The 26,069-nt window shown below is 35.1% G+C and overlaps 2 protein-coding genes across 4 annotated transcripts; both read right to left on the minus strand.

The window, feature by feature from the left end:
- Positions 1-830: 830 nt before the first annotated feature.
- LOC107021256 (mannosyl-oligosaccharide 1,2-alpha-mannosidase MNS1-like) lies at positions 831-13,904 on the minus strand. Of its 3 annotated transcripts, none has more exons than XM_027917898.1 (14): positions 13,544-13,904; positions 11,787-11,834; positions 10,923-11,117; positions 8,789-8,901; positions 8,020-8,085; positions 7,725-7,851; positions 6,482-6,571; positions 6,209-6,333; positions 6,013-6,078; positions 4,672-4,780; positions 4,486-4,584; positions 3,862-3,942; positions 3,591-3,761; positions 831-1,519 (listed from the first exon to the last, which is right to left on the minus strand). In XM_027917898.1, exons 1-14 carry the CDS (start codon positions 13,694-13,696, stop codon positions 1,265-1,267), a joined length of 1,698 nt encoding a protein of 565 aa, XP_027773699.1. In that variant the 5' UTR covers positions 13,697-13,904; the 3' UTR covers positions 831-1,264. The 3 variants fall into 3 exon arrangements, with proteins under 3 accessions (XP_027773699.1, XP_015077364.1, XP_027773700.1); XM_015221878.2 differs by having other exon boundaries at positions 7,725-7,896; positions 13,544-13,903; XM_027917899.1 differs by lacking the exon at positions 11,787-11,834 and having other exon boundaries at positions 7,725-7,896.
- Positions 13,905-14,558: 654 nt separating this feature from the next.
- On the minus strand, positions 14,559-18,820 carry LOC107021625 (protein ROOT PRIMORDIUM DEFECTIVE 1). The gene is made up of 4 exons (XM_015222320.2): positions 17,268-18,820; positions 16,565-16,784; positions 16,348-16,415; positions 14,559-14,956 (listed from the first exon to the last, which is right to left on the minus strand). The coding sequence occupies exons 1-2, from the start codon at positions 18,710-18,712 to the stop codon at positions 16,778-16,780; spliced, it is 1,452 nt and encodes a 483-aa protein (XP_015077806.1). The 5' UTR covers positions 18,713-18,820; the 3' UTR covers positions 14,559-14,956; positions 16,348-16,415; positions 16,565-16,777.
- Positions 18,821-26,069: the final 7,249 nt, after the last annotated feature.

Genomic DNA, 26,069 nt, shown 5'->3' on the forward strand with positions numbered 1-26,069 from the left:
AAACTTGTTTATGTTTTGTCATAGACCCTACATTAACAGAATCCTGAGTTTACCCAATTGAAACGAAGGTGGATTATCAACAACATTGACATGCAATGACATACCTCTCGTAATCCTCATACATGGACAGAAATCATCTATTGTGATTTTGAAAGACTTGTAATCTGATAAGTAATAAAGATTTTTTTAAAAAAATATAAAAAACTAACAATCATATACAATTGTTGTAGAAGGAATCAAGAAAAAAAATATTGAAAGCCATGAATTTGACGGTTACCTAAGAAAAGTGGAAGAACATCGGAGGGAGAAGGTCAAAATTTTCCTAATGGAAATTCAAATTAGAAGGGAAGAGTAATTTTAGGAAAAGATATGGAATGAGAATAAGAGAGATAAATTTGATTTTGAATAAAATTATATAAAAATCTTTGGATGACTATTTTTATTCTGTATACAAATAGATAGTGGGTCCTATTAATTATGGCAAAAAAATTGAAACTATATTTACTGAGTGTAAATAAATTAAACTATACCCTTATTAACTAATTAGATAGGGATGTTTGTCATCCCAGGTAATTTTCCCTACTTAACTGTCTAAAATGATACTCCTTCATTTGTCTCAACTTTATGTATCAAATTTTTGGTCTATTTTTTATCTACTTTTTTACTTGAAACCAATTTAATTTTAAACTTCTCACACAATCTTAATGAGACAGATTTTTAAATACATAAATATTTGTAACTTATTTTAGATCATAAAATTTCAAAAAAATCATTTCTTAAACTGTACGCCCAATCAAACACTCAAATAAATTTGGAAAATATGAGAATGATTGTCTGTAGAATCTCAAATATTTTAAACCAATCCAATAGATACAAGGTATGATATACAAACACTCCCGACACATTTTTTTCAAAAAAAAATAACCAGGTATGATATACAAATAATCGTCAAGCCCCAAAAATGTAGAGCTACCCACAGCCAAATGCCCTATATTCGAATACATTTGGCTCAAGCCCCAAAAATGTAGAGCTACCCACAGCCAAATGCCCTATATTTGAATACATTTGGCTGTTTTAAGGGAATGTAACTAAAACTAAAAATAGCGATGCTATCTAATCATATAAGTGGTCATAGGAAATCATTTCCGCCCAACTATAACATCAGTCCAATAAATCCCGCAAATCTGGCTAACAAGTGTCAGGCAACACAGCGCTTGATTCCCATAATTCTGAATCAACAACTAAACCACCTATGAGAACCTACCTACTTATTACCAAATCGGCCTTCTCTCCTGGTCAGCGCCCGCTTATATGATTTTTGCTGTCCAGCTGATTTTCCAGCTCCAGAACTCATTGCTCGATCATTCCGGCTCACAATTTTTATGGGGTGAGCCTCCGTGTTAAAAACCCACTCATCTAGGGGAATGACTGAAGGAGGTGAGTAAAGAAGATAGAGATATTTAAGAGTCTCCGCGAGAAAAAAGCTCTGCATCATGTTGTCTTGCACACCAGAGTTAACCTGGGAAAAAACAGCAAAACCAGGTACCCAAAATATCATTGAATATCAAATCCTGAATATAGAAAAAAACAATTTGGGAAATAAACACAAGCATAACTCCCTTATGCCTGGAAGTTAGTGACGAATCAAGCGATAATCCACATCCTAAAAAACACAAACTTGAGCTAATTATGACGGAGTCATTTTGACACGTATTTTAGATTCATTCTTCGGAAAATAAGCTCTTATATGTTTTGAACACACACTCCGCTTTTTCCCCTTTTTCTACCACATTTTTCTGTATAATTGAAAAGTAAAGGTGTTCTGACAGACGATCAAGCTCCTGCTCCCCACAACAAGTTGAGCCAAATAGGAGAAGAAGCAATAAAAGATCAGAGGATATAGGGTGCCTTTACTCAGCTTGCTCAATGTTTCTCTCATATTATTGGCATACAAATGTGATGAAAACTTTCAAGATGTCAAATTGGAGAAACCAATTCTTTGATCTCAAGATTAAACAAAAGATCAGCCGACTCTAATAACAGATTTTATTTGAACATCAGTTAAAAATGTTACTAAAATAAAATTCAAGGTCTGGTTGTGGTATTTCAAGGTGATTAATTCCATTTGGAAATTGAGCAGAGAGGTAATAGGACCTCTAAAAAGGTGGGGTGTGTAACTCATTCGACCATAGGTCAGGGGTCTTTATGCCTGACTACTTCATTTGGATCAGCCTATTCTTTAGCATGGTACCAGATTGAACCCTTCGAAAGGAAAAATTGTGGGGCTTGCTGCAATATACTTCAGGATGTATATCAAAGTCAAAATCGAAGGCGAGGCGTTGCTCAGTTTGAATCCATATCTTAGAACAATAAGCAAAGTATATCATGTGGCAGGTTTGTATATTTTTTTGGATATGTATTTCGGTTCTTACCTTTCAAAGAAATAACCTTTTTAAATTTGAAGATAGTTTCACTTAAACTTAATCATTTTACCCTTAATGAGAAGTTTCTATATTATGGCATATTTCAAAAGCTTTCCTTTCTTTCCTGACTCCGTTAATTATTTTTTTTGCTATAAAGAAGGAGTTTGTTGTTGGATAGAGAAATGGATAAACTTCTGGGAAGGTTAAGCATACATGTAACATACTACCTCTATATATTTCACTACATTTAGGAGAATCAGTAAAACTAATTTAATTATTAAAAAAAGATCATTTTACAAATATTTCTTGCACCGTCTTCTGTTGATATAATGAAGTCCAATTTGTGCCCTATTCCTAATATTTAAAAAAATGTCATAATTCTTGGTATCAAGTACAACTCAGATCCTAACCATGTTATGCAGTCTTATTGTTCTTTGGTGAAAACTGAAATGTCGAGGCAGTGGTTGCTTGTGACAGCTTTCATGAAGGTATCAGGTAAGTGATACTGGCTTGGCTAAGTGGCCAAGAAACTAATCATGTCTGCTTGAGAAAGCAGATTCAGATACAACTTTACGTCTCAACAAATGAACATTGCTCATGTTATAAAATAAAGTACAATTTCACCAGTCAAAGGTCAAGATTATGCAAAGCAAAGAACCATAGAGCTAGGTAAAGGGTAAGAAAGCATCAGCCTGAGGTGAAAAGGAGGAAACAGAAGTCTAAGCAGGATAGATGAATTATATTTCAAAATCACTGAACCTGTTCAGATCTGAAAAGCACTGGAACACAAATGCTAGACAATGGAAAAGGCATCAGAGAGAAAATCACCAATGGGAGCCCCATGTCATTCTAATCCAAATATGGGGAAAACACAAACATCCATGTATATGAGTATATCCCAACTATGGGTACTTAAAACAATAAGAATGTGGGTATCAGAAGACACATCTTCCTAACAATGACACTAAAACACAATGTCTTCACTAAGAATTGTAAACGTTCAAAAATGGAGAACAAAGAAAAAGACAATGCTGAAGAAATTGAAAAAAAGATAATAAGGAAGGCAAATATCCCACTTATAGAGGTCAACAGAGATCATTTGAAGAGACAAATCAATCTGGAAAAAAAATCATCAGCTAGAGTTAAAGAGTCTAAGTTAGTACTTACATCTTTAAGTCCAACGTATCCAGATTCTATTCTCGAGTTCTTTTCAAATGCCTGAAATATGTTCCAACCCCACTCTTGATATGTCTTGTTTCCAGTCAAACGCCAGAGGTAAAACAGAGATTCAACCGTTTCTGGCCTTAGTATGTTCCACGACGTACCCACAGTCATATCCTGAAAAGCATTGAAGAGGAAAAACAACCACAAGTTCTTTATCAACATATGTAAACAGCAATGACAAATATGTACTAATAAACTAAGTGGCAAAATCGACCTGGCCTTTATTAAAAACATAGTTTTCTCCTGCCAACTTTGTAGGTGTTGACTGGTAGAAATTATAGCAAGTCCAAGCAAGCTGCAAGAAGAGGTCAATAGATCCAGTAAAACAGCATTACTCAAGCATTTTTTGTTACTAACGAGCAATAGTGGAAGTAGTCACTATATGATATATTACGCCCACTAAGTATCCTCTGTGCCTTCGTTCCCAGGTACCCTTTATCTATGACAGAAATCTATAAGGTTGAATTATTAAGTCTGGACATACGGGAGCTAAATGAAAATGCTTAGTTTAATGACACCAGGTAAACATTCAAAATGTGCCTCTCCCCAACTTGGGATTCATAATGTCAGCTGGAAAGAATCTGAATACAGAATATGGCATAGGTTCATTTATGCTTCACATTTTAGTCCACCAAATAAATTAAAGCAAACCAAACTTGGCAGAATAATCTCCAATGTAATCTAAACAAACTCACACTCAAAGTTGATGCAAAACTTTAATGAGATACAGATGGTCGGATAAGAACTTATGTCAGACCATAGTTCTTCTTTTTGTTTTTTTGACAATGAACTTGAATCAGACCATAGTTTGGAGCTCTACAAGTTCAAAATACAATACCTCTTCTGCCAGTGATAAAAACTTCTGAGAATCATCAGGACCATAACCAGACGAACCTAAAGCTAACATTCCTGGAGCAAAGCATGCAAGTTCATCCATCTGTACAGAATTCAAAAGTATTAATATGATCTTAGAATCACACACATGACCAGAACTCACTGCTTCCCATTTGACGCTATACATTACCTTGTCTACGAAAGAATCTCCAACCTTCTCACCAATATAAGCAAAATATGATGGAGAAGTCCTCCGCACCAGGCTTGAAAGACCTTTCATTGATGTCTCCCACATTTTTCTGTTTGGAAAATTAAATAGAAGAATCGAATTTAATATGCCCGAGATTGCAAAAAATTGTAAAAGAACATCCTTCACATTTAAAATTTCATGAAAAATATATGCATTGACATACTTTGACTTGGTCCACATTTCTGATCCTTTTCGTCCTAAAGTAATTAAAACACAAATCTTTCAAGCAATAACCAAATTTCATCTTCCTCCACTTCAGACCAGTAAAGCATATGCAGTGGCGGAGCCACCTTATGATAATGACACCCCTTCGCCGGAAATTACATTGTTTAGCTAGGTTAAAAATTTATATATATGCTATATGTTGACTCTTCTTCTTTTTTCAAGAGTTATATTTTTACATTTTTATACCCCTTCTTAAAATAGCTGGTTCCTCCACTGAGCATATGGAGCTAACTTTGCATTTCTCAAAGGAAACACAATTACCCAATACGACCGCACTGAAGCCATAAAACCCCAGTTCTTTGGTCTTTAAATTAGCTTATGCAAAACAGCTTACAACTGCTAATCAAGATAACAGTCATAAGGAGATCCTCTACTAAATTTAATAGTTTTGATTAATCTAGTTTGACCAGCAAGAAAGTTAAGTAAGTAAAACTGTTTGAAATTTAGGATTGTTATATCTGAAATTTTAGAGATATGTTAGAGTAATACTTGGAAGATACAAGAGTAGAAAAATGCAAGACCAAATGAGTACTCTATTGTTAATCAAGATTGTAATTTTTGTACTTTTAGGAAAAAGTAATGGTATTACTTACATAAGCATGCCTTCATTAATGCTCACTCAGGTTAGAGATTGTGTATATATCAGAATGATATTAAAAAGAGCAGTAAATTCTTTTGATGAAAAATAGCGAACAGATACTTGGCATTAAATTTAATCACTCTTACTCTGATAGTTATACATAGATCAAATGGTATGATAATAAATAGCTCTAAAAGTTCAGGTCTGTTTTAATGTATTAAGATTACATTGCATGCTGTCATTGTTCCCCCTCAACAGTGTTTTTTTTCTTCATGTTCTGTCTAATTCATGTCTTTCTTGATTGTGCATCTTGGTCTATATATGTGAACATTTGAATAACATTTCTAGTTGTTAGGCCATGATGCATGACAAAAGACTTGGTTAGGACCGACAAAGTATCCTGATGGACTTAACCTTAGTTTATACATAATAATATCACTGGAGAAATAAAGAAAATTTAAACTTAAGCTTCTTACCTGTAGCGGTCCACGGCAGTTGTTCTGTTTCCTTGTATCCAGACCTTGAGTAAATATTCATAAAAGCTGAAACAACATCTTTTACTATAATGTACAAAACAAACAAAGTAAACTAAATTCCAGTGAACACCAGTCCATTCTCAGTTCACATTATCAGATAAACCATTTGGAAAAAAGATAATGAAAGACCATTCACCTGTCCCCCATGGCCCCAAACGTCATAGTGGAGTACACAACCGCCTTTCCCTCTGGATTAATGTGTATTGGAAGCAACCCATCATCTGGGAAAGTTCTACTAATTTCTAAGATGACATTCTCCGCCTGGAATAGAACGTTATGCCATTTGGTCACTAGCAGAACATTGATTCGAGTCTGTGTAGCTTAATCAATTTCTGTCATGCCCATTTGATATTGTAGTTTTATTTAGTAGCTATCAAGATGTTATATATTGAAAACTATCGGGGAATACCTTTTGTTGATACTTCGGGTCTCCTGTTCTTTGTGAAAGAGCAATAAATTCAAGCTGCTCAGAGGCAGAATCTGCCAGGATACTATGACCCTGAGAACAGGGAGAACAATAGTTTCAGTAAATGTACAGTGTGTGTGTGTCTGTGTGTTAGTGCATTGGAAATTATATAGTACATGCCATGAACCTGAAATATTCAGATTTCAAAACGATAGTCATTGGTACGCAAAGAGGATTCTGTATTGCAAGGAATGGAAGGTGCTTCGAGGACAGATGTACTCCATGCAGAAGATTAAGGAGAATTGTACTGCAAACTTACATTTTTGGTGTAAAGAAGGAAATATAGACGATGTAATTCAGTTGGTAGGTTTCCTAGGATCCTTGTAATTAGTTTGAGTTTCCGAGGCTCATTGTTGATAACTTTTTGGAGGTGGCCACAGCATAGCCCTTAATGCTGAGGAATAAGAATTACCAATTTTCAAAAAAAGAGGATTCTATCCAAGTGCTTAAAATGAAAAAAATTTAGTAAAGAAATGTTTTCTCCCAGTGGATACACAACACCCTCACCCGGCAGCTCCCCAATATTCCCCAAAGAAAAAAAATAAACAGCACTTAAGAAGAAAAGAGCTGCATTCACACAGGAGAACTTTTAGCAAAAGGACATCGTTAAAACAGTCCCTCTACCCTGCAAATATCTTCTCTTTTGAGCCGAGGGTCTAGCAGAAACAGCCTCTCTACCCCCCAAAGGTAGGGTTAAAGTATACGTACATCTTACCCTCCCCAGACCCCACTTGTGGGAGTACATTGGGTATGTTGTTGTTCACAGCGTTAAGAGATGGCATGTTGAATAAACAAGTCGAAAATATATGGGATAGTTTCTTAGAGAATTGCAAATTGCTAAGTTGCACAAGACATGATTCTCCTTGCAAGCTGGATTAAGTTGGGAGAAAGCACGATGGGATGTGGCAAAGAGAGAGAAAACAAGGGGTGGATCATAAGACCCTTTAAGTATATTTTAAGAATATTAGAGCATTTCTCAAGGTTATGCACAATTCTTAGTTCATGCAGTTCCCCTTTTGAATACTCTTCCCCAAAACTGGAATTTCCTCCATGCCCTTGATGGAAGATGGGTGCAGGGCAAAGCATCAAATGACTTGTCAAATAAAATTTAGAATAACGCCAGCATGAGATACTTGAGCTATACTGCAGGGAAAATCAACTTGAATTTAGTAAAGTTCGGGTTTACCGCAGTCCACCCATGATTATGTGGATTCCCATGTGACAAGTTGATAATGTTGTAAGGGATGCCAGTGGGTGTATTCCATGCAGGCAACAGTCTGTCAGCAATATCTTGAGCCTTTTCTAGGAAAAGCCTATCACCAGAGAGGTCATACGCACTAAGAAGTCCACCAACAACTCTATTGTTAAATTACAGAGAATTAATCAGTAAAGAACATGGAAACAAATCATCAAAGCCGATAGAAGGTGTCAGAAATCTAAGTAAACGCATTACAAAAGCATCTTAAACCTTATAAAGCAACCTTATGGTTGTCTCAAAAACACTGGCATCATAATTCTTGTTGAAATCCAGGGAGTTTGCAACCCACCTGCCATCAGAGTTCCTTGTTAGCCACAAGCAATAAACTCTTACTTGAAGCTCAAAAATATGGAAATTCATAAATGTCTTCCACTTGGCAATATTGTAAAAGTAAAAGGGATATGTAACTGGTAGTCCAATGATTTTGGGAAGACAAGATGCCACACAAAAAAAATCCATAGTCCAAGGAAACACACAACTCTAAGTAGTCTCTCTCGGGGGGGAGATTTGGATACCTGCATACTTTTATCAGAGAGATGACGAGTATAAAAGATATTAATAACTCATCATGCATTTTAGATATTATCGCATACATCATTACTTGATTCTAGCGATAGCGCTCATATTTAAATAAGATTTTAACAATTCATTCTCTTCCTGAGAACAAAATTGAGATCACGAGTAAGAGGAATTAGTAGTTTAGTAGGTTGGACACCTGAATTTTCACCTTGTTGGTGAAATTCAGTTCCCCACCTTGTAATCCCCCTCCCCCACAACTTTTTTTCTTTTTCTTTTTTTTTAAAAAAAAAAAAAGAAGAAAAGAAACAATATGAATAATATTTGTCAAACCATGGTTATTGTGTGCAGAGAAGGATCACCGCCAAATAAGATAAAGTAGAAAATGGGACGTCCACATACACAAAGCTGGTATTCACATAAACAAAGCTTCAATCTAGGATAAGAAAGATAAACTCAAAGAAAAATAAACTCACTCTCTAGCTCTCTGAAACTGCTCATCCAAGCCCATGATATATAGTGTGTCAAGAGAATCAATTAATGTTGCACCAAGACCACCAAAACTGTCAACGCCATTCTTTGTTTGTGGCTGGCATTGCAAAAGTTTAGCACGATAATCAAATAGTTGCGGGCACATGTCAAACAGAGGATATGATATACAAAGTACCACAAGCACATAGCAGAAGCAGATTGAAAAGTATCAAGGGAAATTTATCAGCCTCGTAGATTTAAAATTTAAATATATACCACCAAAGGATGTGGTGCAGGGGACGGGGATGCTCCTCCCTTAACCAAAGGTCTCGGTTTCAAGCCCTGGCTTTGGAAAAATTTTTGGTAGGGAATGCTACCCTCGAATGGAGCGCTACCCGGCACAAATCCGGATTAGTCGGGCTCCAATGCGAATACTGGAACCGGAATGGGAAACCAAAAACAAATTGAAATATAAGTAAAAATTGAACCGTCTCCCAAATTTTCACTTCCTTTCTTGCAGTCATAAAATAAGATATCACCATTAAAGGTCAATGAGAATTAATTCCACACAGATCCTCTGTCTCTTCATAAATTTGACCGCCTAAGTCTGCCTGTAAGTGTACTTCAGGAAAATTTTGAAAAGCTAACAGGGTGAACTTTTTCATAAATCAAATGATCAGTCAAATATAGACAAAGAAAAGGGAAGTAGAGAGCCGAAAAAATCAAAGATGAAGCTAGCAATTCCATCAAGAATAAGATTTGTCCAACGTAAAGTTATTATTACTCGGAAGCAGAGCCCTAAATACTCTAATCAGAAACAAAATTCCCAAGATTTTACCTCACAGTGCCCTTTTAAGAAGAACAAGAAATATCTTGTGCAAAAATACTTATTCCAGTGATTAATTACTTTCTCCAAAAATGATTGTTTAATATTTCACAGAGATGTTAAACGCAGAAGATTGAAGTTTCACTTTTGATTGCACTAAATGTTCCCTCAAATCTTTGACATAAAAAGAGCTTACAAGATAAGATCATAGTGTTATCTTCATTACCAGGATACTCAAAATTCTTGATGAACTTCGCGAGGATCTAACTGTATGAATAATCTTCCCACATAAAGAAAACTCCTAGTGTTAACCGTACTTTGACATGAAAGGATTCTTGAGACAAGAAACAACATAAGATTATTTTGTCATGTTTACTCAAAGAGTGGACATAACAGTAAATGAGTTATTACACAATGAAAAGCAGATCATAGAATTCTCCACTAGATCAATCGCTAAAAGACAAACTTGAAGTAAAGAAAAGACAAAAGATTTCTAGCTAAAGAGGCAGTCACTTTGGAATGACCAAAATTACACCATTCATGTCAAGAGAAACTATTTGGAGAAAAACTGTAAAGTAGGAGTCAATTAATTGAGACTTCACCTTTTACATATATTAAATTTGAGGTAACTCCTTTTTGGACGCATTTTAGAAATCCTCGAATACAAAACCTTTTCTTAACCAGTAATATTGCATCTCGAGTATAAGATATTGTACATATTAGAGACTTCACTTTTTACATATTTAGAATTTGAGGTAACTCCTTTTTGGACGCATTTTAGAAACCCTTGAAGACAAATAATTTTTTATCAGTAATCTTGATTAAAAGATATTATTTAGTATAAATGAAAGAACTAACTTAAATAAGATAGAAATATAGGTAGGTGTAGCTTATTCCTCAACTTGCAGATAAATAACACCTCAAACATACACCAAAAATACCTAGATCAAAAGAGCATACACCAAAAACAATGGAACTATATTTCTGGACCTAAACTGTTCTATAATTGGAATGAAGCAAAAAACAAAAAAAAAGGTTGATCCAACATCTTCTGACAAAATATTGAAGGAAGAGAAAAATATGAAGACTCGCAGTTTAAATGGTCAGCATAAAAGGTACAGCATAGATATTGTTCACCATCACTCGGAACTTCAAAATAGTAGATAAAGAAAATAAAAGAACATCAAACCCCATGCAACCATGTAAACCCCCTACAGAGATACCTCTGCCAAAGATATGACTGTTAAATGACTAAATACAATGGAATAAAGGTAATCTGTGTACAAAGAAACTTATTTGAAGCGGCAACTGACCTGAAGTTCATCGTGGCCCCATGCATATTTTTCATATGAACTCCAGGCATGGCGCATAGCATCTTTCACTTTTTCTCTTCGCTGAGCATCAACGGGATCCTCTGTGTAATCTATTTTCTTCCCCACATCACCATCACTGCGACTAAAATTCACCGTTTCACCTGATACACTATGATCATTCTTCAACTCCTCCAGCTACAATGCCACAAAGACCATAAATGGAAAAAAAGCCAGCAATTAAACCATGATGAAGGAAACAGAGCTAAATATTAAACCCTGTGAGTTTTGAAAGCAATAACAACAAACAAAAGGAAATGAGACGACTTTGCCAAAACAAGTGATGTTCATATATGTTCTCTTCTCCTAAAAAGACCTACCAAGTCCTAAATACAACATTGGTGCCAGCAGTGTAAAACTGCCAGAACGCAGACGGACCTCCCATTTTTTACTTCCGCACGCCCTCCACCACATCCACCATCACAGTTGCCAAACCTATTGCCCACACTACCACCATCTTCTTCTTTTTCAATGAGGCACATGATTACACACACCACCTCTATCTTCATTCTTTCTGTCCCCAACTACCTCTCTCCCAATGAGTTCCTTCCTGTTGGACCCTAATAAGCATGAGTAGTTTTCATACAAGATCAAAAGAGTTGAACCTAATTGCAAGAATTGATAACTAAATCAGGATTTCCATTCTAAATAGTAATGTTTTCATTCAGTTGGAAGGAGGAGAAATTGCTGTGTATCACCAAAATCATAAGAAGCTAAAGCATAAAGAATTCCCCACAAGCCAAGATTTATAGAAGAGTTGAAAATTAACCAGTACAGACTTTGAAAAGAAGTGCTGAAACTGCTTACCAGATCTTGCAACCGTATCACTTCTTCATTCAACTTAGAGATCTCTTCCTGCGAAATCACATGTTCATTGAAAAATTGCAAGACAAACTGAACTTAAAACTTCAAATGTCCTAATCATAACTGCTTCAAGAACCACTAGCTTGCTTATGAAGTATATATACCAACAAACTTCTATGCCACAAAAAGATCACAGGACAGAGTAGAAAAAAATTCTATAAAAATTGAAGGGTATTAAGAATCAAACATTATTAGAACTTTGCTACTACTAGCTAAAAAACCAAACTTTCACAGGCTGCCGACACCAATAAACAGAAAGCATTAGAGTATTACCTTTTACTTAGTTTCTTTTGAAAACTAATTGATGATCACACGTAAGACGGAAGAAATCAATTACATTTCTTTTTATAAACAGGAAATTCCCCGGGAGCCATTGAAGCACAGTTCGAAACTAGAAGAGATAGCCCCTCTATTCTTATCCACTGAAATACCATGCTTTTATCTGTGATATGGTTCGAATCCGTGACAAGCACCTAACCCACACATCACACATTGCATCTTACCCCTAAACCAAAGTTCTGGGTTGATATCAATTTTTTGAAGGAGCAAAGGGGGAGAAAGAGAAAGCAATCCCACATGCAGGCTCTCACTTAGAAACTTAAACCAATCACCAGAAAACCAGTCAATATCTGCTTTCCTAAGGAATTTAACAGACCATAAATTCCAACATGATGAAAAAAGAACGCCACACTTCCTATCCTGGAAACCAACAATTGAACCTCCCCCACTTCATTAAATGAAGCAGCAAATATACTAAACTATCTAACCTTACTTGGGTAAAGTGATAAACCATGGATGAGATCGTACCAGCATTGATGAACTAGATCCCATCAGAATTATCAAGTTAAAAGTGCTTTTGGATGAGTCTAGTACTAGGATAGTGACCTTGGGAGTCCTCTTGTTGCATCTCTATTTCATCATGGGCCTGGTTTTGTAGAATTCCAAGTTCTGGCCTTACAGACCTGCGCAAATTTGGAATTAAGGTATTGCTCTTTGTTGCTAAACGATCTAACCTTATCAAGGGAGTCATTTCCACCTTAACCCGACTTATGTTTCAATTATCAAAAAGAACCTCAAAAGTATAGTCGTGCAGCAACTAGAAAGATCTCTAAATGACGGCCTAGATATCTTAACAGTTTAAAATAATCAAAAATCAGATCTCACTGAGAATTCTTCAATCCTCATGCTTAGTGTTGGGACTAACGATCAACAATTTGATTTAAGAAGGGCCTTTAGAATTCTTCAACTCATCAATAATTCCAATAAGAAGTTGAACTACCTTGAATCTTCCAATATGGAGTATCAAATTAATGAGGACTGATACAATACAGATAGTCAGATACACCATAGGTACCTCAGATTTGGAGTGGGTGGGCACTCAAATACTCAATTCTATCATCCTCAATCACGTAAATTCTCCAATGAAACATAGACATTCTTATTGTGGTAATAAAGCAAGACTTGCTTTAAATTAAAATGGAAACTATCAACTAGAGACAATTAACAAGTCAAGACATGATACATTAATTCTAATATTAGAAAAATGGGCGACAAACGAATAAAACAACATGAGGCAAATCTTAGTAGCTCAGTCGATTGGCTAGCTGAACTTATTCCCCACCTTAGCTATTTCCCCTTCCCCACCCCTCAATCCAAAAAAAAAAAGTGACAATTAAGTATGTTAACAGAAAAAAGCGCACCTGGTGATCTCGGACTAAAGTTTGTCGATCCCAAAGGAAGAAAGAACCGAATACGAAAACTATGAAAAGCAAAGCAAGACGCTTGGGGCGTTTCAAATAGTAAGATGGATTGATGTACTTCCACCTATTCGCTGACGATCTACTCCTCCCCATTTTCTTCTGCTTTATCAAAGAGATTGAAAAATTGATCACGATCGAGATTGGTGAATCAGAGAAATGAGAGAGAAATCCATTGGGAATAAAGGTATAATGAAAAAAAAAATGGCAAGTAGTTAAAAAACGAAGACCAATAGCCGTTAGGGAATAGAGCTTAGGAACTAAATGGAGTGTACGAATTCCTCTTCCTTTTTTTGTTTCTTTAGTTGGTGCCAAATTGACATGTAGCCAAACATTTTTATTTATTTTCATGTCCGTGACCGTGTATTCGAATCAGTTTTTAGGCATCTTAACTTTTTGTTTATTTTCATGTCCGCTTGATCAAATCAGTTTTTGCACTCCTTAACTAAAATGAATTTAAAATATCTAACTAAATGAAATAAATCAAAATGTTCTCAATTGGCCCAAAAATATCGTATCATTAGTTATAAGAGTCAAAAATATCCTTCCTTCCTATAAATAAATTTATTATCCTATAATTACTTTAAAGTCAAGTATCCCTCTTCCTATAAACAAATTTATTATTGTTATTTTCTTATAAAATCAATCAATTTATAGATACTCCCTAGAAAACAACTAAAAATTAACTAAAATCAATCAATTTATAGATACTCCTTAAAAAACAACTAAAATCAGTCAATTTATATATATTCTCTAGAAAACAACTAAAATTAACTAAATTTCACAGAAAAAACATGTAAGCAAGCCAAAAATCAAAATACTACCGTGTTCGCCTCAAATTACCTCAAAGACATGTTTTTCTTCTTTTTATCATAATTTTCAAGCAGCTTTTGAAAGCAAACTTCACCTTAATATGATTTTGAATTTGTAAAGTTGTTCATAAAAATAGAGTATGAGATAAGAAAAGATAGATCCAATCTGTTTACAATCACTTAAATCTTAAATTGTTCACCTTAAATGTTTACAATCACTCAAAACCTTAAATGATAGAGAAATAAAATAGAAGAACACCAATCAACAAGTAAAGCATCTAAGCGCCCTACTAAGATGGCTTCCACCAAAGATATGACTGTTAATTAACAAAATACAATGGAACAAAAGGTGATGCTTTTACAAAGAGAACTCATTAGAAGCAACAACCCAGCCTGAAATTCATCTGTCACTCCGTGCATAGCATCTTCCAATTTTTCTCCTTACTGAGCATCAACGGTATCATTGAAAATATCCATTTTCTTCACCACTTGCAACTACGTCTTTTCACCTGATACACTACTGACCATTCTTCAACTCTTCCAGCTACAATGCCAACAAGACCATTAACGGAAAAAAAAATAGCAATTTAATCATGATAAAGAAAACGGGAACAATAGAAAACGAGACTACTTCCCCAAAACAAGTAATGAACGTTATATGCCCTTTTCCGAAAAAGACCTAAAAATAACATTGATCGCAGCAGCCTAAACCTGCCAGAACACAGACGGACCGCCCATCTACTCCTTCCACCGTTGCCAAACCTATTGCCCCACCAACACTATCTTCTTTTCATTTATTTCGGAAGCAATATAATCACCCACAAAAATTCTATCTTCATTTTTTCTGTCCACAAAGGCCCAACTACCTCATCCCCAATGAGTTCCTTCCTTTTGGACCCTAACACGCACAAGTACTTGTCATACAAGATTTTTAAACAAAGAATTGAACCTAACTGCAAGAAATTGAAAATCGATCATGATCAAGCTCAAGATTGGTGAGTGATACAAAGGGGGAAGAACTCCATTTGGAAAATGGAATGAAGGGATAATGAAATTAAATAAGTAGTTGAGATCAAAATCAACTGTTTAAGCAATTGGATATTTTCAAAGAATGCTTTACTCCTCGGGAAGTTCTCTAAAACCTGCACCCTTTTTTTTCCCACCAAAGATATTGAGAGCGCACAAAAAGATCAATGACTAAAGTAGTCTATGATAAGTTGATAACCAAATTGGCACTCTATCCTCCCTAGACCCCACTTGTGGGATTACACATGAATTATTGTTGTTGTAATCTAACTAGTGCTTATCAAGCCCAGACTTTTTGAACCAAAAAAATCTTCAATCAGCAAGTTCAGGATCTCGAGATCAAAACCTCAAGAAAATTATGTAGGACTAAGAAGTGTAAGTGTTCAAAAGATATATCAGGCAATAGCTAAACATACAAGCGCTTTCATGAGCTTCCAGAGTATGCAAGGTCTTGATTTCTACATATTTGAGTGAGAAAGGTGAAGAAAACAGCATAAATAGGAAGATCACAGTAGAGAAACAGGACAAAGGGAGGACGCAAGGCAATCTTCTTGTTTTTCAGCTCAGGAAAAACAGCAAATAACTAGGCAGAGAAAAACTATAGGAGCTTAAGCAGGTGCTTTCGCAACTTTGGACCACCCTTGGTTTCTTTAATAATGAAATAGGATGCTAGTAGGCCCAAATTATAACATACACATATTGATATACATAATACACATGCATTTCATTCTCTCTTCTTTTGTTTTTGGATAGAAGGCAATTTACATAAACATATGTACTCGTGACTATTTATTATCTGTTATATTATGTTGATGCTAACATAGCATGACAACTGAAGATGATAAGCAGAGCAGAATTTAATTTCTATAATAATAAGCTGATTGTACAAGAATGAAAGAAGTAACTTACATTACATCTAAGAGAAAGAAGAACTTGATCAGCTCTCAAGTAGCCAGGGGTAAAAGCTTACATTGGTGCTGTATTGTAGAAAAAATGAAATAGTCAAGTTTTACACAGAGATCCCCCAATTCATTTGGCAACCAAAGAACTCTCGATATGGCTGAGCATTCGGTTCTTCGGTTTTCAGTTCTTCACAGGTGATTACCAAATATCAAACTGAAATTACCTCGGTTTTGTTCCAGCTTTTCTAATTCGGTTCGGTTCTTTGGTATGGGCCTAATATCATATGCACCATGGAAGCAGCTGTTTTTCTATCACATGGCTTGCAATTTTGCATGATCGACGCGAACATGTATCAGCAGCCTACACAGCAGGCCAGCAACTAAGACTCTAAGAGGCTAAGCAAATAATTCAGCAGCAAAGGCCAAAGGCCTGATGCCTATACACTGCACCAAGACAAAATTGTATGATATCTTAGTTCATTTTCATTTACACCAGCAGCTAAGCTAATACAAGAATTAGCAATGAATACAGAAGCAGCTAACCTAAGGTAAAACAAGTAATTCAAGCAGCTAAGGCCTAAGCTATGGAAAATAGCCTCTTTTTCAACTAAGTTAATTCCAGGCAGTAGCAACACAAACTTGTGAAAAGTAGGTAGAAGCAAACACCAGCAGCTAATGTTTCTCTCAGTTCAAATATCAAACAAAAATTGAGACCAGGCCGAAGAACAAAATTAATATGTTCAGTCCAGTTTTTCGGTATTTCAATATATATGCCCACTTATGAATAAAGATATCAAGAGCTGAAGATTTACAACACAAAAAAAATCAATTTCAGCTGAATAAGCTGATTTTCCAATAATTTAACACCAAATGAGCAAAGGGAATCTGATCAAGAACCACTATAATAGCTGAGCTAAGTTCAATTACTTAGTGAAACGAGTGTCCTCTGCATCATCAGTAACACCATAATTATTGGCTTCCTTGTGTGTGTACTCGGTGTCAATACTGCAATCACCATCAGTGTCAATACTGCAATCACCATCAGAGTTAATACAGCAATCATCATCAGAGTCCAGGCTTTCTTCTCCCAAATCTTCTCTAACCGTCTCTCGGGCAGCTGAATGATCTCCTCCATTCTCAACGTAGTCAGCTATTTCATCATCGCCTCCCTGTTTTCCATAATTAATCAATCTTCTATCCACTGTGACTTTCCTTGGACTCAGTAAAACCAATTCAGCCAGCCTTCTCCTAGCTAAATATAACTCATTAGGCTCAATCAACTCTCCTTTCCTATAAGCCTCCCTGAGAAACACCGTATGCAATTTCCCTTGATTTCCCCTCGTCGAAATATAAAATATCCCCTGATGCTGAAGAAGAAAGTCTTTCAGCTTCTTTGGCAAATCCATAGCCAACCTAAAATGCGCAATCCTCTCCAAAGTAATCTTCTTTTCGACTGTCAACGATAACAATTCATGAATTGTCGCAACTGCTCTCTTTTCCATTCTCTTCTGTGCCTCGAGTGACCTTAAATCATAACCAGAGATATCCTCATACGGCAACCAATAAGGCAACCTTTGCCACTTCCAAACAGCAATCTTATAATACTTCCCAATCTTGAAACCCGGTGGGAAATTCACTCTAAAGGAAAACCGCACATTCTCTTCTTCGCCACCTTTTTCTCTATACTCTCTCTCCCTAACATTCTCCACGGCACAAACAGTTAATTGCGGGTCTCTTTCAACAACCTCAATATACTTATTCCTAGTCTCTTTAGCATCAAACAATCTAAAATACTTGGGATACTTCAAAACCACAGAAAACTCAAAATCATCAGGTAAACCAAAATCTTTCCTTGCAATCCTAACATGTTCTAACCTTAACCTCCCCGTATTCGATAGCAACAGAAGCTTTCGTAAACGGGTTACAGCTAAAGGCAATTGAGCTAAAAGTGCTAGTTTTTCTTGCTCAATTTGAAGCAATGATTTACGAGTAAGCCTACAATATAGTATTCTCTGAACTGGGTGTTCGAATACCTCGAAAACATGAGGAAATTTGAGAATAAACTTCCCTGCTTCATATTGTTTGAACCCAAAACGGCGAGCAAGCATATCAAGGCGAGAAATGGCGATCATTGAATTAGGTTGAGTAAGAAGTAGTTCTTGGAATTTCATTACTTTACGGATTTTCTTCTCCACTTCCATGTAATCATCGTAACCGTGGTCGCGAATACGCTGTTGGTTTCTGGGTATGGAAGTTGACTGTGACATTTGCTTTGGGGATAGTAAGAAAACTGTAGGAATCCATGTGAGGGACTTGAAGGATGTGGATTTTGACTGTAATAATTTTGTTGAAATCGAAAGGAAAATGTGCATTTTGATTATTATGTGAGTTCTCTGAATTTGGGGTTTAGGGTTTTAGGAGGAAGATGGAGGACACAGCAAGCAGTTGAGCTGCTTATTTGAGTAATTAATTTTACGTTTAGAGGATGTTATAGTCATTTCAATTGAGATTTGTGCATTATTTTCCTTGTGCCGTCTGCTAAAAACACTTGTACATAAGATTATAATGACAATAACATCAAATCATCAGTGATCTTTTTACTAACTAAAATGACAAATGTATAGGGTTCACAAGGATACTTCTGTAATTTTATTGAAATGAAGCAGTTCTACAATAATTTTAGGGATAACGTAGAATTATCTTTTTTCTGCGTTTGGTTGAAAGTTACATAGTCTTTGAATTATGTATCCCATCAGCTCCATTACATGACGGGATAATTTATTTTAAAGTAATTAAATTTGGATTAATTTGTTCCTAATTAAATGACATTGTATCGATCAAATTGGCCTTTTACTAACTTCTTTGCTTGGTGGGTTCATCTATGTTAAAGAAAGACAAAAGTCCCACATCGGTGATTAATGAGATGGGTGGACTCTTTATAAGGTATGGGCAATCCTCCTCTCTTTGAGCTAGCTTTTGAGGTGTGAGTTAGGCCTAAGATCTAATTTCACATGGTATCAGAACAGGGCCCGTTTCACCTGTGAGATGGGTGGACTCTTTATAAGGCATGGGCAAATCCTCCTCCCTTTGAGCTAGCTTTTGGGGTGTGAGTTAGGCCTAAGACCTAATTTCACAATCTAAAATCTAATTTTAAATTGCTAGTCAAATCTATTTTTTAGTCTGATTAGATTAACTTCACAGTTAGTCAAATTTATTTATAAGTAATTTTAATTTTTTGAGAATAGTTAGCAGAGTTAAAAATAACTTAAATAGATTTAAAATAAGTCAGAAATCAGAAGTAAGATTTTCCTTACTTTTTATTTTTCAACTTATCATTTAAAATTTGAATTTTGTTTTATTTTTTTACCTAAAAAATACTTTTTTCCTATCTAAATCAGTTATTACTTCTTAAGTAACTTGCTTGGTCGATAATTGAATAGGGTTATTTATACTTTAATTAAGGATTTTAAATTTAAGTTTCTTTGTATGAAAAAGTTTTTATATAAAATGTTTTTTCATAAAAGTCTTGTATATTATAAATATAAATATAATCAAATTCTAATATAAATATTGCACGCTAAATAGGAAATTAAAAAATGCTCATTCGATAACTAAATTTACATCAATTTTTATTTAATTTTTTTTCTGTTTACATATATATTTGACTGCTAGTGATACATAGGTATTCAGATAGAAAAAAAATATGAGAAATGACCAATATTTATAGTACATAACACTTTATAGCTATATTTCATATCTTGATGATTCGCGTTTTAATTTCTTAAGATTACCTATTTGGTTTCTAGTTATGGTAACTTTGAAATTGTAAAATTGGTTTCTAAAGATATAAATTCAGATTTTGTACGTACTTATCTTAATTATTTAAATATGATTTATTAATATATTTGATTTATATTTTAAGAAAAAACATAATAAATTATTTTCTTTATATACTGACAAGCGAAACATACAAATAAAGTTTTAAAAAATTCAAGCAAAATATATAAAGAAGTTCTAAAAAATTATTATGACAAGCAAAATATACAAATACAGTTCTGACAAAATTCTTATGGCAAGCAAAATATACAAACGAACTTCTGAAAAATTCATAAACGTATAAATTAAATACATAATTTGTATATGCTTACCTTGTTTGTGTATTGACAAGCAAATGCATAAACGAATATATCCACAACAAGCAGAACAATGCTATGAAGCATAATTAAGTAACTATAGTTTATACTTACCTTGTTTATATATCGAAAAACAAATATACAAACAAAAATATTCATAGCAAACAAAATTACATATATGAAACATAATTATGTAAGCTATACTTATCAAGCATAATTAAATTTAATTTCTTTTGCAATTTATGAAATTTTCAAATACTATCGAACAAAGAAATCAAATACCATAATGAATCTAATATCAATATTATATTTTCTGTATTAGCTCTTATAAAACGACCCAGTTAAGTTTATCTAGTAAATTTTTTAAATTTACACTCCCTCATTCCATTTTCATTTATTTAATACTGTGTTGACACACTGGATAAAGTAGTTGTTATGCGGAATTCGAGATAATACGAGAAAATATAAACGCGAAAAACAAGACAACAGATTTACGTGGTTCACCAACAAATGGCTACGTCCACGGGAAGAGGGAGAGCAGTTTTATTAAGGAGAGGCAAGAACAGAATTACAGAATAGGGTTTGCCATAGCGTCTATATATATAGTGCTAAGCTACGCCCTAACAGGCTTGGGCCCAAAATACAGAATTGACAGATAATTAAGGGCCCAATACAACAACATTGTATACCGTCGGGCCGGGGGCGTCTCCGCCCCCCTGGACCCCCAGGCCAGGGGGCGCGTCGCCCCCCTGGACCCCCCGACTCGCTGACCGGGCAGCGAGACCCCCGTCCTTTCTGTTTGTAACGGGTCCGATTCAAGGCATTCAACAGTAGTTTTTTTGGATTTTAATTGTGCTATATATCTTATCTTAATAAGATGATTAAAAATAAAGAATAATTCAAATTTGTTACTTTTAATTAAAAATATATCAAATATAAAATTGAAATATTTATTAATTTATGACCTGAATTTATATATCAAAATGTTGTCAATCTTATAATATTAAATAAGTATTGGAAATTAGTTAGTTATGATATTTTATTTACTTAGTTGGTTAGTATGGTTAATTACTCATTCAATTAGTTAGATTGTATGGTTAGTTACATTGAAAAGTGTGTAGTAACTAAATTCTGTTTTAGTATACAAGTATATATACACACAGAATGTACATACAAAAATAATGTGAAAGAATATTAAGTTTGAATAAAGTTTTCTCTCAGCTCTTCTTCCTCAAACTCTGCTTCCAGATTGAAGCTATCATCTACTCTTCTTCTTCAAGCTCTTCTTCCAAATTCAAACATGGTATCAGAGCCGTGAGTCTACAATATCAGATTCACGTTTGTTTTCTCCTTTTCCTCCATTGATAAGTTTGATAACCATTGAATTTTAGAGCCATGGTATCGGAAGTTATCGCAAGTTCAAGTTCAAGTGTTTCAGCAGATACTCTTGAAGGAATTGAGAAGAATCGCAATCATCCTCTTTACTTACACCCTTCAGATACTCCAGGCAGTGTATTAACTTCAATCCAACTCACAGGAACTGAAAATTACTCGTTATGGAGCAGGTCCTTGATGATCAATTTGCGTGCAAAGAGCAAAGTAGGCTTTGTACTTGGATCTTGTCGAAAGTCAGATTATAAACCTGAATTAGGGGAACAATGGGAGAAGTGTAATGCATTTGTGTTGGCTTGGATTATGAACACAGTTTCTAAAGAATTGTTGAGTGGGATTGTGTATGCATCAGATGCAGCCATGGTTTGGGCAGATTTGAATGAAAGATTTAACAAGGTTGATGGTTCGAGAAGTTATCAACTTCATCGAGAAATATGTACTCTTCATCAAGGTAATCTTACAGTATCAGCTTATTTTACAAAATTAAGACTGTTATGGGATGAATTCGATGCATTGGTACCTCCTCCTACTTGCGATTGTGATAAATCAAATATGTATATCGATCATTTACAGTTTCTGCGACTGTTTGCTTTCTTGATGGGATTAAATGAAGTATACAGTCATGCAAGAAGCCAAATCTTGATGATGAACCCTCTTCCAAGTGTAAACAAAGCATATGCTATGATTACTTCAGATGAAAGTCAACGTATGACTGCTGTGAATAGAGTTGGTGGAGATATTCATGAGTCGATGGCATTATATTCTAAAAAAATTGATGACTCTGTAATGCAATATAATAAAGGAAAGAATGTTAGTGGCAGTTATGATCCTATGGCAATGTATGTTGGACGAGGAAGCTATGGAAATACAGGGAATGGTAGCAATTTTAAACAAAGGAAGAATTGGCACTTGGTATGCGATTACTGTAAGTTGCATGGTCATACAAAGGATATATGCTTTAGATTGATTGGGTATCCACCAGATTGGAAATTCAAGAAGAAATTTGGACCTGGTCAAGATGTGCAAAATGCAGGGAAGGCAAATCATGCATATGTTGATAATCAGATCAAAGATGAATTTGAGTCTGTGCAGGGATTGAATAACAGTTCAGGAAATGTAGAACAAGCTGCAAAGATGGGGCAGAATGGACATGAGAATCAGCTCACAACTCAGCCTACTTTCACTCCAAATCAATATAACAAGATTCTGCAGATGATAAATAAAGAGGATTCACAAGATTATATGGCAAACACCGCAGGTACTTATAAACTCTTATCTGTATATAACACCAAAGATAAAAGAAAAGATAATAAAGATTGGATCATTGATTCTGGAGCCACTTGTCATATGACTGCTAAAGAAACCAAGTTAGATTATTCTGTTTCTGTAAAAGATCTAGATAAACAGGTTCATCTACCTAATGGACAAGCAACTTCAGTAACTCAGATTGGTAGCTGTAAAGTGTCAATTGGTGACACATTGACAAATGTGTTAGTTGTTCCTGATTTTAAATATGATTTGTTATCAGTATCACAGCTAACTAGACAGTTGAATTGTTCTGTGAATTTTTTCCCTGAGTTCTGTGTGTTTCAGGACCTCTCAAATGGAAAGGTGAAGGGGACTGGTAAAGAGAGGAATGGTTTATGCTACCTACCCAGTCAAATTCAAAAAAGAGATGCACATGATGAACAAAATACATTGATAAGCAATATGGTTTTTAATTCAGAAGGCTTCAAATGGCATAATAGGCTGGGACATCCATCCATGAAGGTGTTGAAAAGTTTGTCCTTAATTAAAAGAGGTGAAGATGTTAATGACTGTAACAATTGTCCAGTTTGTCCACTAGCAAAACAAACTAGGCATCCTTTTCCTTTAAGCATGTCAAAGACTTTTGTTATTTTTGACTTACTTCATTTGGATGTATGGGGACCATATAAGAGTCCTACATATGTTGGTTATAGATATTTCTTGACTATTGTTGATGACTATTCTAGGATGACTTGGTTATTTCTGATGAAATTCAAAAGTGATGTTTTTCAGATATTGCAGTGTTTTTTTGTCATGGTTCAGACTCAATTCAATAAAACTGTTAAGAAGATCAGGTCAGATAATGGGACTGAGTTCTTCAATAGTGATTGTAGAGCATTGTTTGAGAAGTTGGGAGTCATTCATGAGAGTAGCTGTCCTCATACTCCACAACAAAATGGGGTAGTAGAGAGAAATCATAGGCACATTCTTGAAGTAGCAAGAGCTCTAAGATTTCAAGGATCTTTACCAATAAGATTTTGGGGGGAATGTGTCTTGGCAGCAGTATATCTGATTAATAGGATGTCAACTAGTGTTCTAAATGGACAGTCACCTTTTGAAATATTTCATAGAATGCAGCCTCATCTAAGTCACTTGAGAACAATTGGTTGTCTTTGTTATGCAACTAATCTTGTCAAAGATGACAAATTTTCAACCAGAGCTGATGCATGTGTGTTCATGGGATATTCTTCTACCAAGAAGGGCTATGTTGTTTACAGTTTAAGCCACCAAAAAATGTTGGTAAGTAGGGATGTTGTTTTTAAAGAGGATATATTTCCATTTGCAAGAAAGAAAATGGACAAAGATGTGCCATTATTCAATCCTCAACATGTTACTACAGATTCTCAAACTGTGGAGGATGTTATAACAGTCCAAGAACCAGCAATGAATGATGACAGTTTGGAGTTTACTAAACTAATAATCCTAACAATTCTGAAGAAATTGAGTTAGATGATGATTTGGTACCTAATATTCCAGTGGTAGCACCTGTAGCAACAAGACATTCTGAGAGGTCAAGTAATCCTCCAGTTTGGTTAAAAGATTATGTTACAAATGTTTCTGATCATCCTTATTCCATATCTAAGTATGTAACATATGATCATTTGTCTACTGGATATCAATCTTTTCTTAGTCATTTTTCTGAAGAAGTAGAACCTAGAACTTATGAGGAAGCAGTGAAGGATCCTAGGTGGGTGGAAGCAATGGAACAAGAGATTAAAGCACTTGAGGATAATGGTACATGGCAGATCATGAAGCTACCTGAAAGAAAATCTGTTATTGGTTGTAAATGGGTATTCAAAATTAAATATAAAGCAGATGGGATGGTTGATAGATATAAAGCAAGATTAGTTGCTAAAGGGTATAATCAAACAGAAGGGATTGATTATCAGGAGACCTTTGCACCTGTTGTGAAGATGGTTACTGTAAGAGCCATTATTGCATTGACATCTATAGAAGTCTGGCCAATATTCCAAATGGATGTGTTTAATGCCTTTTTACAAGGTGATTTGTATGAAGAAGTCTATATGGAATTACCTAAAGGATTCAAGGGTGCAGAGCAAAATTGTGTGTGCAAACTAGTCAAGTCATTATATGGTTTAAAGCAGGCCTCAAGACAATGGAATGCCAAGCTTACTGAGGCATTATGTAAATCTGGATACACACAAAGTCTTTTGGATTACTCATTGTTTACTAAGAGAAGTGATGCAGGGATAGTAATAGTTTTGGTTTATGTTGATGATTTGTTAATCACAGGTAGTGATCCTGTGTTAGTAAAGGCTACTAAACAGGTGTTACATAGTCACTTCAAGATGAAGGATCTAGGAGAGTTGAAATATTTCTTAGGAATTGAGTTCTGCAGATCAGAAAATGGCATAGTCATGAATCAGAGGAAGTATGCATTGGAATTAATTTCTGAGGCTGGCCTTGCAGGAGCACAACCTGTTTTTACTCCTTTGGAATGCAACATGAAGCTCACTTCAGTTGCATATAACACAAGCGATGCTGATCCTCTTTTTCTTGACATAAGTAGGTACCAAAGAATGATTGGTAAACTGCTGTACTTGACAAATACTAGACCAGATATTGCATTTGCAGTCCAGAATTTGAGTCAATTTATGCAGCAACCTAAACATTCACATTGGAATGCTGCCTTAAGAGTGATTAAGTACATTAAAGGGAGTCCAGGCTTGGGTTTACTNCCCCCCTGGACCCCCCGACTCGCTGACCGGGCAGCGAGACCCCCGTCCTTTCTGTTTGTAACGGGTCCGATTCAAGGCATTCAACAGTAGTTTTTTTGGATTTTAATTGTGCTATATATCTTATCTTAATAAGATGATTAAAAATAAAGAATAATTCAAATTTGTTACTTTTAATTAAAAATATATCAAATATAAAA

The sequence above is a fragment of the Solanum pennellii genome, chromosome 6 (genome assembly GCF_001406875.1).
Source record: "Solanum pennellii chromosome 6, SPENNV200".
Classification (NCBI taxonomy): domain Eukaryota; kingdom Viridiplantae; phylum Streptophyta; class Magnoliopsida; order Solanales; family Solanaceae; genus Solanum; species Solanum pennellii.